This window comes from Heterocephalus glaber, unplaced genomic scaffold, assembly GCF_053883595.1.
Source record: "Heterocephalus glaber isolate CG9 unplaced genomic scaffold, H.glaber_assembly_v1.0 deba00001733, whole genome shotgun sequence".
NCBI lineage: Eukaryota > Metazoa > Chordata > Mammalia > Rodentia > Bathyergidae > Heterocephalus > Heterocephalus glaber.
The window spans coordinates 2,107,351-2,126,228 of record NW_028258444.1 but is presented as its reverse complement, the minus strand read 5'-3'; the positions used below and the strand labels follow the sequence as shown (position 1 = coordinate 2,126,228).

The 18,878-nt window shown below is 39.5% G+C and overlaps 1 protein-coding gene across 14 annotated transcripts in view; it reads right to left on the bottom strand.

The window, feature by feature from the left end:
• Window positions 1–821: 821 nt before the first annotated feature.
• Ccdc91 (coiled-coil domain containing 91) overlaps window positions 822–18,878 on the bottom strand; it is a 401,979-nt gene continuing 383,922 nt past the window's right edge. For 10 of the 14 annotated variants that reach the window (XM_087200271.1, XM_087200275.1, XM_087200272.1 and 7 more), the window contains one exon: window positions 822–5,204. In XM_087200271.1, the coding sequence (XP_087056397.1) occupies window positions 5,076–5,204 (129 nt within the window). In that variant the 3' untranslated portion in view covers window positions 822–5,075. Of the gene's footprint in view, window positions 5,205–6,159; window positions 6,310–18,878 lie in introns of all 14 variants that reach the window. The other 4 variants (XR_015446979.1, XR_015446978.1, XR_015446977.1 and 1 more) reach the window with 4 other exon arrangements.

Here is an 18,878-nt window from a genome sequence, read left to right as displayed (position 1 = left end):
TCTTGCATTGATAAGATGGCAGACCCAGTCTTCAGCCTAACCATTCTCCATTGGCTTGAAATTAGGTGTGCTGGCAGGGAGATACAGTAGCAGCGAGTGTGTGAGTATGCAAGTGTGTGTAGGTATATGTGTGCACGCACACGCACCTGAGAAAGCGCCCAGGGCTTTGGACCTACATCTTGAACCCTGAACCCTAGAAGCATGATGCCAAACTTCGAGCATTTTAATAGTGAGTAATACAGAAGACCCCTGGGTGGGATTGAAAAGCCCCTGGCTAGGTTCTTCTTCAGCTTTCATGGCACACTCACCTTCATTACACCCCACTGATGATTCTACTCCAGGTTGTAAGTGGTTGCAGAAGGACACAGCAGGAATCATATGGAATTTTCACCAAAGGCCTCTGCACCGGGTCTTGAAGAAGTGGCACAGACTGATGGTCAGGACTGCTGAAAGGCTAAAGCACAGCCTCGCTAAGGTTTTTAAAAGCTTAACATAGTTTTCATTTCTCAACATTAATTCAAGTATGAAAGCTGTTTCCCACCCCGCTCCCCACCCTGTCTTGAGCTGTCTTGAGCCTCTCCCCTGCTATTATTAGTGGGTAATTGCTTAACATTTTCTAAAGGCAATTAACCTCACCTTTGAAATGAATGAAATCCCTAAATTGAGCAATATGATGAAAGCCATTCTTTCACGTAATTTGGTTCCATCAGCCAATACCAGCCATTAAATACATCAATTTCTAGCTCAAAGGCAGTGCTGAAGAATAAGCACTAGCAATATTTTAAAGAAAAAACTCAAGATCTTAACACTGTCAACCTTGATTTCTTTTTTTTTTTTTTTTTTTTGTACTAGGTACTGAACCCGGGACCTTGCACTTTCGAGGCAGGTGGCAGAACCACTGAGCTAAATCCCTGGTCCTAACTAACCTCAATTTCTTCCGAACAAAATGTTTTTCGAGGTCAAGTGCAAGAAGAAGCCTGTGGCCTCACGCAGGGTCCACACCTGACCTGGACAGAGGGGTTTGCTAGAAGGAGTCCTGTCCGGGAAACAGCCATGGGCTGCATGCATACTTGAGGATTCTGAAAGCTCACCAAAAACTTATCACTCAGCGTTAAAACGTAATGTCTCAATGTTTTTAGAAAAATAAATCTGTCATGTTACAGAGAGCTCTGGTATTCCAGTAAAGTCTTCAACCCCCACCAGCATATTTCCTGCAGGCCTGCTTTAGAGCTAGCTGGCTAAGCCTCTCCTGAAGATCACAGGGCTTGGGGTGGTGAGGACCCACAGACGGCTCGTTCATCCCCTTCCTCACACACGGCTGTGCCCGACAGTTCCAGACTGGTGGAGATCAGAATTTTCCTCCTGGTAAGGGAAAGATTTCCAAGATGGAGACAAAGCAACGCCCCCGGAATCTCTCTCCAAGCGCTAGCAAGGTTTAGTGCCAGCCAGCCACTTTGTGGTTGCATTAGCCGATCTCTCGCCCTGTGGTTAGTTGGAAGTCAGTTCCCGCAGAGCTTTTATCACCCAGAGGCTGCATTTAGCTTTCCGGGTGACCCTGGCCCACTCTCCAAACCAGAGGAAGGCCCTGAGGAGCTTTTTAAGGACCATCCAGAAATCCTCAGCGCTGCCCGATCTAGAGAAAGGGGGGAAAGGCCCAGCGGACTCCCTGGCGCCCTCTAAGGGCAGGTCGCTGCCATCTTGTAGGTTGTGAAATTCTAGGTTTGGGGGATTTCATGACAGTTTACAAACATCTTGTTAGCAATTTCCTCCAAGGGCTTACCAGTGCTATTTTCCTTCATTCTTTTTGTTGATTATTTTACATGACCACAGGATCCTTTTTCTCATGGAAACTGCATCATAAAATCCTACACTAAGGGGGGGAAAACAACAACAAAATTAAAGCCAGAGATTTTGATTGTGTCTATCAATTCTGTTTATTTTGATGCAAGCATTGATGGCAGCTCGTCAGCCTCCTTTTCAAAGGCTTCCCATTCACAAACATATGATTTAAGTTGGTTTCATCCCCTTTTAACAAATGAGGGGAGCTCTGCTAGGAGGCTTTCTATTTAAGAACATGGCATTTAGAGGCAGTAATTTCAACAGAACTACTTACTGCCTCTGGGCAAGTTGCTTAATTCTCTGTACCTCAGCTTCCTCACGTGCAAATGAGTAAAACAAGATCAACTTCTGCTTCAGATCGCTGCGAAGATTAAGTGTCCCCCAAGCACATCACCATTTCTAGTACTCAAGATGGGGAAGGAGTCATGTGACAGCAGCACCCACCTCATGGGGTTGTTGAAAGCATCACATTAGTGAATGAAAGTGAAACACTGGAGGAACTGTTTACTGCCATTATCCCCATTTTACACTTGAGCAAACTAAAATATACAGCAGGTAAGTAACTTGCCCAGAATACAGAACACTATATACAGAATGCAGAACATTGCATACAGAATGCAGAAGTGGAGTCCGGATCTACAATATAAGCAGGTATCTGTTTCCATGGCTCACTTTCTTTGCCTTTATACCATCTCTATGTGCAGTGACTGTAACTGCCAGTGATATTTTGACAAGCTCCAAGCTGTCATTAACTGAAGTGAAGTGTTATTTTTTGTTTGTGTTTTTGGTGGGACTGGGGATCGAACTCAAGGCCTTTGCACTAAGCTACATCCCCAATCCATTCCTTAAATTTCAAGACAGGGTCTCAATAAGTTGCTCAGGCATGGCTTAAACTTTCAATCCTTCTGCCTCAGACTTCCAGAGTACTGAGATTACAGGCACGTGCCACCATGCCACACTGAAGTGAAGCATCTAATTCATCACCCTGTGAAAGTGCACATTGTGTAACCTGTGCTTCCTACAATATAAACACTACCCATTAACCAAGTCAATTTGGTGTATAGGCCAGAAATCCTCAGCTGTTACAGGAGTTCCTCCTGCTGAATCTTGGAGTTGGTCAGGATGAAGGGAGACAGTTGAGGGGGAATTCATAGGTACGTTATAATGTTGAGTGAAATAAATCAGACACACAAGCTTAAATACCACATGGTATCTCTCATGTGAGTAAGGCAAAGAACAAACAAAAAGCAAAATAAAAGCTGGAGAGAAGGAGACAAGAAATAGATCTCTTGCAAATAGCAAGAGGTCAAGGAGATGAAGGGGAGGGTGTAGAGGAAGGGGAAATAAGAAGTAAGTTATGCCATGTAGGGAGCCTGAAAAGAACAACAAATATAAATTTTATATGTTGTAAACATCAGCTAAGAATAATAATAACAACAATAATAATGAAAATGGGGAAAACAGATTTAAAGAGGGAGGGAGGTTTGTGGGAAGGAGATTTATAAAAAAGAATCAAGCTGTGCTATGTACATGTACCTACTCCCCAAGATGAATGTAAATTTCATGTTCTGCAAATGTGTACTAATAAAATAAAAATAAAAAAGAGGTGTGGTCAAGAAGAGAATCTTCCTGAAGAGGTGAGCTGAGTCCTATGTCCTCATTCTCTCTGACCTTCATTCAAGGGTCCAGCCCTTTCCTGTTCAGAGGAAAAGATTAGTAATATCTAATGTGGAAGATGCAAGCAGAATTCTTCAAGAGCCACGCCGAGAGTGGTCATCTCTGTGAATTTGGAAGTAGCTGTTCAACACTCACAACTATTACAGAGTTCCTAATGTGGTTATAATAAATAAATGTGCTCCCTGACACACGGTTTTCTTCAGCTATCTCTTTTTTAGCATATTACCAGTCTGCTATCTAATCTGCAGAACCTCAGAGTGTTCCTAAATTAAGGATTTCACATTGATTTTAATTTCCAAAAACAAATTTCCAGGGAGGCAATGATGTACTTATGACCAGATCATTTTTGTGGATGAAGAGTCTGTTGCTATTCAGTTTATGTTCTGCTGAGGCTGTGAGAACTTGAATCACTGAGATGGTCTTATTTCCTCTGAGGCCAGAAGCTAAAAGAAGGCAGTGTGTTGTTTTAGGGAACACTGGCTTTCCTTAAACATCTTGTAGCTATTGGGCAGGCAGAATCACTGTTGATGAAGTGCACACAAATATGTATTTAAAGGAAATGCTTTCCTTGGAAAGGGAATCCAGATATCTGCCTACCTTTGGGTTCAGTGTGGCAAAGAGCTTCTAGAGCACTTCCCATCCCCTATTTAGCCCAGGTGACACTACTTCACAAGTATTCATGTGCTATATAGAAGAGAGAGACTCATTGGTACTGATGTAAAATCATCTGAAAACGTTTTTTCTTTGGAGCTGCTGTCTGGATAAGAAGAAGAAGTCTTAAGGCTGGATGTGAGTTTCGAAGACTTGAATTGTCACTTTTAGGTTTTCTGTATTAAGAATAAAGGCAGTGAGGCACCAGAGGTAATATTTCTTCACCTTTACAGGGATAAAGCCCAGAGTCTTGCACGTCATTCTTCACAGTAACAGTGGAGAAACTGGATTTGCAAAGATGTATGAACAAGTTATTCAATGGAGACAAAAGAAAAACACAAACTTAGTACTGTGTTTCTCAATATGCATCATAATTTCCAGTATAGCGTTAATAAGCTGGGCAAAAAATAAATGCACTTAACCTGTGAGAAGCAGGGGTGAATGATCATATATTCCTTCATTAATCCAACAGTCAGTAAGTACTTATTATATGCCAGGTATTGCTCTAGACAGAAGGGAATAAAGTCCCTAAACTGATGGAATTTACCCTCTGATAGAAGAAGGCAGAAAATAAATCAAAATTCCACCCAGACAGACTCACACAGTCACCTGGACCTTTCTGTGAAGTGCACTGTGAGTTGATTCCAGGGGCTGGTCTATTGAGAAGCAAGAAGACTTACACTGCAAAGAGAATAGAAACTCAGGGTGGGAGCTGCAGGTGAGACAAAGTCTAGAAGACAGCAGAGGACATGAAAAATGGTGGATTGGGGAGAATGGATTTGTAAAATATTGTGCTGCTTGTGTATGTCACAAAACCATCCTTCCTCTACCCTGGTGCTCACCATAGTCTCTCTCCTGAGAGACTGAGTAAAGATAAGAATTAATTCACTTACCTTTTGGGTTGCTCATTAAACTGTGTTCTGTATGAGACAAAATCTGATGCCTCTTGACCCACGTCTGTCTGGCACATCCTTGTTTTGTCTCTGAAATAATCTCATACATTCAGGTGTTTCGGCATAGAAACATTCTTGTGGAAGCTGAGGAGAAAAGGACATGAGAACATTGTTCAGGTCTGCAGGTTAGAGGGAGGTCCTGCAAGCGGGATCCCCTTGCTGCTGCTGCAGGCCTTGGGTAAGGGACAAAGTGGAGACAAAACAGTTATCTTCACACTCAGATAGGAACACGATCTGAAAGGAACATAGCAGTCTTAGCTGCCTAGGCTGAGGACCCTGGCCAAGCAGGGTAATAAGTGGAGGGAGGTTGTGGGGTGGGGGTGACACAGAGTTTGTGACCTCTCTACTTTGAGAAGAAGCCTGTGCTCCTGAACATTGTCTTCATACTGCCCGAAAGTCTAATTACAGATCCGTTTATTCAAGTATCTCAGAAATGATTAAAAAGACAGACTATCATCTTTCTTGTGCATTGATCTAATAAGCACTTGTTTCTCTCCTTGTTTCATCAAGTTGTTTTTTTTTCTTTTCTTTTTTTGTTTTTGTTGTTTGTTGGTTGGTTGGTTTGTTGTTTTCTGAGGCAGAGTCTCACTATGTAGTTCAGGCTGGCATTGAACTCACTATGTAGCCCAAGCTGGCCTCAAACTCACGGCAATCCTCCTGTCTCAGGCTCCCAAGAGCTGGAATTACAGGCATGTGCCACCAAACCTGGTCATCAAGTTTTCTGAGATATCAAGAACATAAACACAGACCTACAGGGTGTGCTGAAGTCCCTAATTATCAGGACCAGCAGCAAGGAAGTCAGGATGAACACTGATGGAAAAGGAAACCATGACTCATGATGCCAAAGGCAGGCCAGGCCAGTGAGGGACCTTAGCATCTGATCTCTGCTATCAGCTAGTATCTCTAGGTTTCCAGAGTCAGTATTCTTTTATTCTAGAGTTTCTGGCTGTCAGCACTCAGACAGCCCTAGATATTTGAGAAAACAGCACAAATGCCCTTAACTAGTCTTGTTTATTGTGGGGGTGTTTTCAAATTTCACCTAGCTTTGCTGCCACCAGGAAACATTATTCTGTTCTCTCTTCCATCTTCAAGGTGGAGAAACTGATTGCCAGTTGCTGAGAAAGGCCCACTTTTTCTCCTTGGAGGAAATATCTTTGCTTCTAGAGAAGTCTGTGTCAGATTATTTCATCTGTTAGCAGCAGAACCAGAAAATAATGAGGACAATTTAGCAGAGATGAACACTGACAAATGGTACACATTTTTGAACTCATTTCAAAGTACAAATTCCCATTCCATTTCATTTTCTGAGGCTCTGAGTAACTTATAGACAATTTAATTGCCTGTGTTTGGGATAGGGAATTTGCTGAGTATAACACTTGGATTTAAAGAAAAAGATACCATAATAGAAGCTATTGTTCAACTAAGTAGAGACAGGTTCATGTATTTCAAACCTTGGATCAAATATAAAAGAGAATATTGAGCTCTAATTTGAAAGAATTCTGAAAGCAACCCACACGGAAAGACTCAGAAAACAATCCACTGTAAGCAAGAGAGACAGAATTACAATATTTAATGGACAATTATTTGCTAAGATGCCTTTATTTTATATCACTTTTTAACAAGACCAAATTGTCAAACTGTTTAAAATTCCACTGAAAACATCTGGATTATCACAAAAGCGTTTACTTTTTTATCCTTCCATGTATATTGGATTACTCATGGAGGGCAGTGGAAAGAATCTAAGAAATGCTGGTTTCAGCAGCAACTCAGACTTCATTTCAGAAATATTATAGACTATGTAAACAGACATGTATTATCAAAGTTGCAATATTACTGGTGCAAAGTAAGGCACAAAGAAATGAAAAATTCCAGCACTATCAGCAGAGATGATCCTTTTCAAGATGATGGTAGAAATAAAACATTCTGTACATACAACAACCTTGCTTATTTGGGGAAGAAAAGGGCTGTCTTTATTTTGTTTTGCTAAATACCACTGTTAAGTGCAGAAGTGATGATTCATAACCCATGCAAAAACATATGCCTGTATAAAACCATTCTAAAGCTGTGTCATCATTGCGGATGCATATTTTGCAATCATACATACCCTAAATCCATTGCAGGATGCACATCCATGTAAAAGCACACTTAGAACAAAATCAAACTGTTCCTTGCTTACAATATCAAGTCACTTTAGGTTATTGATTCTAATACCAAATGGACACTTCCACCTTTTTTCTCTACTGAGTTCCAGGGCTGTAATTTACAATGAGGTGACAATTTCTGATGCCCGAGGATCACCCAGAGGCTTGTAACAACGGACTGACTTGCCGGGGGCCCAGATGGGTTTCTGTTTGAGTACTGCAGCAGCAGATAACCAGTTCCTAACAAGTTCCAGGTGACAGTGGGGTTTGCTTTTGGGGGACCACACTGTGAGAACTGCAGCAATAAAAAATAGGCTGGGGGAAGTTGTGCCCAAATGTAATCTTTGGAAAGGAAATTTCCTGCGGGTCAGGCTGGGCTATGCAAAATGAAGAGAACTCTAAGCCTTGCCCCAAAGGTCCAGCTTCTCCAAGGCTTTCACGCTGTACCTAGCTCCTTTGGCCTCTTGCCCTGACATCCTGTTCTGAAGGGGCTCACAGATCTTAATTTACTCAAGTACGAGTTGAATGTAGCAATTATTCTTCTCATCTGCCTCTGCATTTGTAACACAAATAAAAACTTTACACCCAAGAAGTGAGACTGAACAATCTGAGACATTCATGTTAAATGGGGGAAACTTAGTTACATTTCCACTGTCACTTACCTTATATCAAAATGATATAGATATCAAACCTCTTCTGCTACTTTGATGCTTGAATTCTTTAATTTACAGGTAAATTGTGAATTCTTTGCAAGACTCCCAGACATTTCTGCCACTGCCCAACCTCAATCCCCATTTCTCCTTCTTTCCCTTTAAATACAATGGTGAACCATTTTAAATATTGTACTCTGAAAACTTCCAGTTCCCAGTATCAGCTACAGAGTTCTCAGGGCCCAGTGGAATGTGAAAACCCAGCCTCCTCTGTTAAAGTTTGCTATACTCACCTGCCTGGCAAGCCCAAGGTCCTGAGTTCGGTCCCCGATGCCAAAAAACCCCACAAAAAACAAAAACAAAAGTTTGCTACACAGTGTCAGAGCTCCCATTCATTCAAGTGCAGAAGTTTCTTCCCAAGGTCAGGTCCAGTAGGAGTGAGGGTCCCACAGCCCTGGAGTGGTACTGACTGTCTAGAGATGATGACTCACAAGCACTTTGGCACCAGTCTTGGGGTATCGCAATTTGTTCTGAATTACACCTTGAGATTTGTTGAACTTCAAATGCACAAAGGCACTGGATTGTCACAACCATGCAGTAGTTGTCCCTTTCCCAGGAAAATCTGTCCACACTGATAACATGCAATATACTTCCTTGACCTGGGCCACATCCTTTCTTTGCACCGTGGTCATAAGCTGTCATCTTTGGTATCTTTGTGACATACTCTTCCTTCATTTTCAAATGCTGTTCTCCCACTGAAAAACTTGTGCTCACCTGTCGTTTGCCCACTTGGTCTTCTCCTCTGCCAAGAGGCCTTGCCCAGCACCTTGTGTCTAGCTGTACCCCCAAAGCCTCATGCAGTCAGAGATGAAGCTTTTTCAGAGGTGGCTGTATCTAGAATGTGTGACACTGGAGTTGATTCATGGTGCAAAGCTAGGATCAAGGGCACTAGGATGAAGGGTGTGTACCCACCATATGTACCCTGGATAAGATATAAAGGATAGAAAGAGCTGTGGTTGTCCTTTGCTTGCTCTGCTATCTTCTGACTGCCATGAACTGTTTCTTCTCTGTGATACCTCTCTGCCTTGGATTCAGTGAATTGTGGGCTGAAACCTCTACAAACTGTGAGCTAAATAAACCTTTTCTCCTTTAACTTTGGCTGTCAGGTATTTTGTCTCAGCAATGAAAAAGTAACTAAGACAATATATCATTGACAACTACAAAAAATTCCAGTTAAGCTGTTCATGGGTCCTCTAGAATTGTATAAAGGAATCAAATTTACAGTACATGTTTTCTGCACTTTTTTAAGGGGAGGCATATCAAAAATGTAGCATTCTTGCCAGTCACATAGAACACATCGAATCAGCCCGCTGCAGACAGGCAGGTCTGCAGACGCCGTAGCAATGTCACCAGTCATGTGGAACACGCTGAATCAGCCTGCACCCCGGAAGCAATCCACTGGACACTGCCCCCTACCCCACTCCTCTGTACAGCCACCTGGTTCCACACTACAAAGACGCAGAGGACACCGGACCACCAGACCACTGTACTGGGTAAGTTGGAGTCATCCTCACCTCCCATCAGGACCAGGTCTATTTTCAGGGGAAGGGCAGCTGGAACCTGCAATACAACTCTGCAGAGTTTAACCCTACAGGAGGACAGGGAGCTCAACTTGGGACTTGCAGCCAGAAATCTGCCTGAATCTCATGGGTCTGCGACTAGCTTGCTGAGACTCATTGGCTTATGTCTGCACACTGAAACCCACCTTGTCTATTGTGACAGCAGAGACATACCCTGAAAGAGGCCCTTCATCTTCATGATTATTGTTTATTCCCAAAATTAGTTTTATTATTTTGGTTTTTTTCTTTTTTCTTTTCTTTTGCTCCTCTTGTCTTTAATTTTTTTCTCCTACTCTTTGAAAATATTTGTTTTTCTCTCCTTTTTTTCTTTTCTTTTCTTCTTTCTTTTCTCTTTCCTTTCTCTCTCTCTTACACTCACTCTCTTGCTCTCCCACATTGTTCATCTTCCCTTTTTGTCCCTGTTTTGGTCCTCAGTCAGAGTTCTTCTTTATTTTCCTATTATTCTCTTTTTCCTTCTCACCTGTGTCCTCTGACCACACTGCTAACCTTCCCCTATACTTCTTCCCATGTATCCCTCCCTCCCCAACCCTTTCTAACTCCCCATCCCAAAGGATAAAGTTGTTATATTTAAGAGTTTATTCACTATATGTTGGGTTGGTCCTTGATCGTGATTTAAGTCACACAGCTAAAGATGACAGATTAATAACTACCACAAATTGTCATTCTTTAAGAGGTATTTGATGCTATGGTGTTGCTGATTGTATGACTTGGGTTAAGGTGTCGTGATTGATCTAAACAGTTTTCCTTCCTGGTATAATGAAAATGAGATAGTTTCAGAGTCATTATAGACTCAAAACCTAAAGAATAGCTATATCCAGTAGACACCTCTGAGAAGCAATCATTCCATAAGTGTTTTGAATAGATCAACAAAGATACTTACAATAAACAACTTCATAATATCAACCCAGGAACTAAACCAGGGACAGTACCAAAAACAAAAAAGAGAAGACATTTAAGCAAGTCACAAACCCAGACTTCCACCCCACAAAAGGCAATTTCTGGGGGAAATGAGGTGCAAAAGTCTGATAATCAATCACCTGGACACCCTGAACTGATAGCACATGAAGTAATAAAACAGATGAATGAGGCTCTAGAAAAATTCAAAGCATAAATAATCTCCCAGATATCTACAGAGAAATGTGAGCAGAGTGAAAGACATGATTAGAGGATCTAGAAAAGAAACAGATAAAAAAAACAAATGAGCTCAGAAACATGCTGGAAGCCATGCATACCCAGCATAAGAAAGAAATGGAAACCATGATCGCCCAACATAAGAAAGAAATGGAATCCATGAAACAGATTCAAACAGATATTCAGGAGATTAAAAACTCCATTGAAAGTATCCACAGGAGATTAAGGGAATCTGAGGATAGAATATCAGATATAGAAGACAGGATCGTGATTAGAGACCATGAAAATAGAGATTTCTTAAAAATAGTAAGGGACCACGAGAAATCAATGCAACAACTGCTAGGCAAAGAAGAATAACATAAGACTGATAGGAGTCCATGAAAAAACAGGAGAAAGTACAATTGACATAAAAAAACTGTTCACAAAAGTAATAGTGGAAAACTTCCCAGACAGAGGTAGAGAATTGGATATACAGATAAGTGAGGCATATAGAACTAGAGCTAGCCATGTTCAAAGAATATCTACATTGAGACATATAATAGTCAAGATCCCAGAAAGCCATCAGAAAAATAAAATCCTACAAGCATTTAGAGAAAAGAAACAAATCACCTACAAAGGAAATCCCATCAGAATCACAGCAGACTTCTCAACACAAACCCTCAAAGCAAGGAGAGCCTGGAGTGAAGTATTTCAAGCCCTAAAAGAAAATAACTTCCAACCTAGACTGTTGTATCCTGCAAAATTATCTTTCAAAATCAATGGGGAAAATAGATACATCCACGACAAAGAACACCTGAGAAATTTCATGAACACCAAACCAGTACTACAAGCAATTCTAAACAATATCCTAGAAAAAAGCAATGAAGGTCACAACTCCATGAGGCCCAACAGAGGGAAGCCACCAGGCAAGGTAAGACACTAAAGGGAAAGGGGGGAAAATAAGAAATAAAAGAGCCAGCAAAAGTAAAACATCATGACAAGGATAAACCAATATCTATCAATTATAACCATCAATGTTAATGGCCTCAATTCATCAATCAAAAGAAATAGACTGGCAGAATGGATTAAAAAGGAAAATCCAACAATATGCTGTATACTAGAAGCACACCTAACTCAAAAAGAAACTCATAGACTGAAAGTAAAAGGATGGAAAAAAGTTCTCCATGCCACAGGAACCAAGAAGAAATCAGGGGTAGCAATCTTATTTGCAGACAAAGTAGATTTCAAACCAAAACTAATTAAGAGAGACAAAGATGGTCACTACATCCTTGTAAAGGGAACAATCCAAGAGGAAGAGATGAGAATCCTAAATATATATGCAACAAATACAAATGCCCCCAACTATACAAAACAAATATTAATAGACATGAAAAACCAAATAAACACTAACACAAGTGTAGTGGGGAACCTCAATACCACACTATCACAAATAGACAGATCATCTAGACAAAAAGTTAACAAGGAAATTCTAGAACTGAACCAAGCTATTGAACAAATGGACTTAATAGATGTTTACAGAGTGTTCCACCCCACAAAATTGGAATACACATTCTTTTCAGCTGCACATGGGTCATTCTCCAGAATAGACCACATGCTAGCTCATAGGACATACCTAAGTAAATGTAAAAGAATTGAAGTTACCCCCTGTATATTATCAGACCATAGTGCAATAAAATTGGAGATCAATAACATAAACTGCAAAAGCCCAACAAACATATGGAAATTGAATAACACCCCCTTGAACAAACAATGAGTCACTGAAGTAATTAAAGAAGAAATTAAACAGTTTCTACAAGTAAATGAAAATGCCAGTAAAACATACAGGAATCTATGGGACACAATGAAAGGAGCTCTACATGGGAAATTCATAGCAGTGAATGCCCATATTAGGAAAACAGAGAAAACTCAGATAAATAACCTAATGCAGAACCTCAAGCTCCTACAAAAAGAAGAGCATAATGAATCCAAAGCTCATACAAGAGAGGAAATTTTAAAGATTAGGGCAGAAATCAATGCAATGGAGACTAAGAGAACAATACAAAAAATCAATGAATCAAAGCGTTGTTTTTTTGAAAGAATAAATAAAATTGATAAACCTTTAGCCAACCTTATCAAAAAAAGGAAAGAAAGGGCACAAATACATGCAATTAAGAATGAAAAAGATGAAGTCACAACAGATCCAACAGAAATCCAGAGGATCATCAATACCTACTTGGAGAACCTGTACTCCAATAAAATGGAAAATACAGAAGAAATGGACAGATTCCTAGATACATACGAATTGCCAAAGTTAAATGAAGAAGATATAGAAATTCTAAACACCCCAATTACAATGAGTGAAATTGAAAATATAATACAAAATTTACCAACAAAGAAAAGCCCAGGTCCAGATGGCTTCACTGCTGAATTCTACAAGACATTTAAAGAAGAACTAATGCCATTACTCTTTAAAATCATGAAGGAAATTGAAAGGGAAGAAATACTTCCAAATTCATTCCTGGAAGCAAGTGTTACTTTGATTCCAAAACCAGGGAAAGACCCAACCAAAAAAGAGAACTACAGGTCAATCTCCCTAATGAACATAGATGCAAAACTCCTCAACAAGATACTGGCAAACAGAATACAGAGGGTCATCAAGAAGATCTTACACCCTGACCAAGTCAGATTTATCCCAGGGATGCAAGAATGGTTCAACATTCATAAATCAATAAATGTAATACACTATATTAACAGAGTCAAGGACAAAAACCATATGATCAACTCAATAGATGCAGAAAAAGCATTCGACAAAATCCAGCACCCATTCATGATAAAAACCCTGCAGAAAATTGGAGTAGAAGGTCTTTATCTTAACCCGATTAAAGCTATCTATGAAAAACCAACAGCCAACATCATACTAAATGGTCAAAAACTGAAAAAGTTCACAATAAAATCAGGAATAAGACAAGGATGCCCACTATCACCATTTCTTTTCAGTATAGTTCTGGAAACATTAGCTACAGCAATTAGAAAAGAGAAAGAAATAAAAGGAATAAAGATAGGAAAGGAAAAAGTTAAACTGTCATTATTTGCTGACGATATGATACTTTACATAGAAGACCCAAAAAACTCAGTCAAAAGACTTTTAGACTTAATTGACAGATTCAGTAGAGTAGCCAGATACAAAGTCAACACTCAAAACACAATAGCCTTCTTGTACACAAATAACAGACTCACTGAGAGAGAAATTAGGGAAACAATTCCTTTTACAATAGCATCCAAAAAAGTGAAATATGTAGGAATCAATCTAACAAAGGAAGCAAAAGACCTCTACACTGAAAACTACAGCACTATGAAAAAAGAGATCGAAGAGGATACAAGAAAATGGAAAGACATCCCTTGATCCTGGGTAAGAAGAACCAATATAGTGAAAATGGTCATACTTCCAAAACTACTATATAGATTCAATGCAAGGCCAACTGAAATTCCAACAATATACTTCATGGAACTGGAGAAAACAATCCAAAAGTTCCTTTGGAACTATAAGAGACCTAGAATAGCTAAAGCAATTCTAAACAACAGAGACATGACTGGGGGTATCACAATCCCCAACTTGAAACTATACTACCAAGCTACTGTGATAAAATCAGCACGGTACTGACAAAGGAAAAGACTGGAGGATCGGTGGAATAGATTAGAAGATGCAGAACCAACTCCAGACATGCTCAGCCACCTCATCTTTGACAAAGGAGCCAACCACCATCATTGGAGGAAAGATAGCCTATTTAATAAATGATGTTGGAAAAACTGGATTTCAACCTGCCAAAGATTGAAACTAGACCCATGCCTATCACCATGCACTAAACTAAGATTGAAGTGGATTAAAGATACAAATATTAAGAGAGAAACACTTAACTTGCTGGAAGATAAGTTAGGTAGAACTCTTGAAGACATTGGCATAGGAAAAGACTTCATGAACAAAACCTCAGCAGCACGGGAACTAGCAGAAAGAATCAACAACTGGGATCTCATCTTATTAAAAAGCTTCTGCTCTGCAAAAGAAACCACCAACAGAGGTAACAGACCAATCTACAATATTGGAAAAAAATTTTAGTAGCTGTACATCAGACAAAGGTCTACTATCTAGAATATATGAAGAATTGAAAAAAATCAGACCCCTCAAATTCAAAGACCCAATTCAAAAATGAGCATCTGAAATGAACAGACATTTCTCAGACAAGGAAGTAAAAGCAGCAAACAAATATATGAAAAAATGTTCAACATCACTCGTCATTCAAGAGATGCAGTTGAAAACAACACTGAGATTCTACCTCACCTCAGAAAGAATGGCTGCTATCAAGAAATCAACAAATAAGAAATGTTGGCAGGGTTATGGGGAGAAAGGAACCCTTCTCCATTGTTGGTGGGAGTGCAGACTGGTGCAACCACTGTGGAAGTCAGTATGGAGATATCTCAAAGAACTAGGACTGGAAGTCCCATTTGACCCAGATAGTCCACTGCTGGGTATCTTCCCTAAAGAATTAAAAGAATCATACCACGGTGGTATGTGTGCACCCATGTTTGTAGCGGCACAATTTGTAATAGCGAAAGCTTGGAAAGAGCCCAAGTGCCCATCAACTGGAAACTGGATAAAGAAGATGTGGGGTTATTTTATAAAATGGAGTATTACTCAGCCATAAAGAACAAGAAACTAGAGACATTTATAGCTAAATGGATGCACATTGAGGTGATACTCTTAAGTGAAATAAATAGGACACACATGTGTAAATACCAAATAGTTTCACTAGTGTGAGAAACTGATAGTGTAAACAAGGGTTAAAATGATTAAAATGAATAATTGATAATTTGAAATAGGAAAAAAGGTCCAAAGGCGAAGGAGTGAAAGGAGGGGAAGGGGAAAGGAAAAGAGGGAAAGGAAAAACTATGAGAAAAGAAAAAAAATGGAAATGAAATCTATGTAAATAGGGAAGGGCAGAGGGGGTGAAGGGTGCACAGGTAATGGGGAAAAAAAATAAGAACCAAGATATATCATGTACAGGTACAAACACCCAATGATAAATGTAAATGAATTGTATACCTAAAATGTACCAATAAAAGAACTAAAAAAAATGTAACATTCAAACCAATTAAACATGACTCAATAGTGAAAGCTAACAAGTACTCTGACTGCCAGGTGAAACTAATATGGCTACTGCATGTGAGAATTTCCAGGGTTCTTAGTGGTCCCCCCAATGTGGAGTTTTGTGGTTGAGAAAACTATGGCCCTGCTTAGGCCTTCTGGTGGGAGAGTGGCAAGACCAAAGCTTAGATCCAAGTCCTGGGGCCCTCTATACAGCCAACCTAATAAAGTACTTTTCAACATCAGAGGAATGTATGTTATTGTTAAAGAAAATATCTCTTGTAAGAAATCATTCATACTTTCCTACAACTGCTTTTATCAAAGAGGGTGAGACATGATAGATGAAAGAGATTCTTGGTGCATAAGTAATATCATCTAACTGCAGAATAATGAACATATTCTCGGGGAGTTGTTTTTTATTTTTTAATGGTATATCCTTTTATTGGTACATTTTAGGTATACAATATAATGACATTCATCATTGAAAATTTGCAACTTTACATAATCTCTCTTGGTTCTTATTTTTCCCCCTTTCCCTGCCCTCCCTCCAACCCCTCCATCCCTCCCTATTTATAAAGACTTTGTTTCCATTTTTATATTTTCTCATAATAATTCCATTCTCTCCTTTCCTTTCTGCTAGCCCTTCCATTTCCCCTTGCCCTTTGCCCCTTTTCTTTCCATTTCACATTATCTATTATACCTTTTAGTCCTTATTTATACTTTCAGTTTCTCACACTAGAGAAACTATTTGGTATTTACACTTGTGTGTCCTATTTATTTCACTTAAGAATATCACCTCAATGTGTACCCATTTAGCAATAAATGTCTCTAATTTCTCATTTTTGATGGCTGACTAGTACTCCATTTTATAAAAAAAAGCCCCACATTTTCTTTATCCAGTCTCCAGTTGAGGGCCATTTGGACTGTTTCCAAGTTTTAGCTGTTACAAACTGTGCTGCTATGAACATGGGTGCACATATATCACTTTAATCTTTGGGGAAGATACCCAGCAGGGGAATAGCTGGATCAAATGGGACTTCCAGTCCTAGTTCTTTGAGGTATCTCCATACTGACTTCCACAGTGGTTCCACCAGTCTACACTCCCACCAGCAATGGAGAAGTTTTCCTTTCTCCCCACAACCCAGTCAGCATTTGTTATTGGTTGATTTCATGATAGCAGCCATTCTTTCTGGAGTGAAGTGGAATCTCAGCATTGTTTTCATTTGCATCTCTTGAATGACCAGTGATGTTGAACATTTTTTCATGTTTACTTGCCATTTCTACCTCTTTGTGTGAGAAATGCCTGCTCATTTCAGATGCCCATATTTGGATTGGGTCTTTAAATTTGGGAGGTCTCATATTTTTAAGTTCTTTATAGATTCGAGATAGTAGACCTTTGTCTGAGAGACTGCTGGTGAAAATTTTTTTCCCACATTGTGGCTTGTCTCTTCACACTTCTGGTGGTTTCTCTTGCTGTGCAGAAGCTTTTTAGTAAGAAGAGATCCCACTTGTTGATTGTTTGTGCAGGTTCATGGGCAATTGAGGTTTTGTTCATAAAATCTTTTCCTACACCAATGTCTTCAAGAGTTCTTTCCAACCTCTGTTCCAGCTGGTTCAGCCTTTCTATTTTAATATTTAGATCCTTAATCCATTTTAATTTTAGTTGAGTGCATGGTGAGAGATATAGGTCTAATTTTAGTCTTTGCAAGTTGAAACCCAATTTTTCCAGCACCATTTATTAAAGAGGCTATCTTTCCTCAAGTGAAGATGTTTGGCTCCTTTGTCAAAGATGAGGTGGCTGAGTGTGTCTGGAGTTGTTTCTGCCTCTTCTAATGTGTTCCACTGGTCCTCAAGTCTCTTTCTTTGCCACTACCATGCTGTTTTATCATAGTAGCTTTGTAGTATAGTTTCAAGTTAGGGGTTGTAATAACACCTGCCATGTCTCTGTTACCTAGAATTGCTTTTGCTCTTCTGGGTCTCTTCTTGTTCCAAATGAATTTTTGGATTACTTTCTCAAGGTCCATGAAGTATGCTACTGGGATTTCAACTGGGATTGCATTGAATCTATATAGCAGTTTTGGAAGTATGGCCATTTTCACTATGTTGATCCTTCCTACCCAAGAGGAAGAGATGTCTTTCCATTTTCTGATATCATTTTCAACCTCTCTTTTCAAACTTCTATAGTTTTCAGAGAAGAGGTCTTTGATTTCTTTTGTTAGGTTGATTCCTAGGTATTTCAGTTCTTTGGATGCTATTGTGAAAGGAATTGTTTGCTCTAATTCTCTCTCAGTGAGTCTGTTAGTTGTGTAGAGGAAAGTTATTGATTTTTGTGTTTTGACCTTGTATCCAGCTACTTTTCTGAATTTGGTTATTAAGTCTAGAAGACGTTTGGTGGAGTACTTGGGATCTTCTATATAGAGTATCATGTCATCTGCAAATAATGACAGTTTGACTTCTTCATTTCCTGCCTTCATTCCTTTTCTTTCTCTTGTCTAATTGCAGTGGCTAATGTTTCCAAAACTATATTGAACAGGAGTATTGATAGTGGACATCCTTGTCTTGTTCCTGATTTTAGTGTGAAGGATTTCAGTTTTTGACCATTTAGTATGATGCTGGCTGTTGGTTTTTCATAGATGACGTTTATGAGATTGAAGTAGAGGCCATCTATTCCAATATTTTTTAGGGTTTTTATCATAAATGCATGTTGAATTTATTGAGATGATCATATGGTTTTTGTCCTTGCTTGGCTCTATTGATATAGTGTATTACATTTATTGATTTGCATATGTTGAACCATTCTTGCATCCCTGGGATGAATCCCACTTGGTCAGGGTGTATGATCTTTTTGATGACCTTCTGCATTCTATTTGCCAGTATCTTAGTAAGGATTTTTGCATCTATGTTCATTAGTGAGATTGGCCTATAGTTCTCTTTTTTGGTTGGGTCTTTCTCTGCTTTGGGGATCCAGGTGATGCTTGCTTCCAGGAATAAATTTGGGAGTATTGCTTGCCTTTCAATTTCATTGAAGAGTTTAAACAGTGGTGCCAGTAGTTCCTCTCTAAATGTCTTATAGAAGT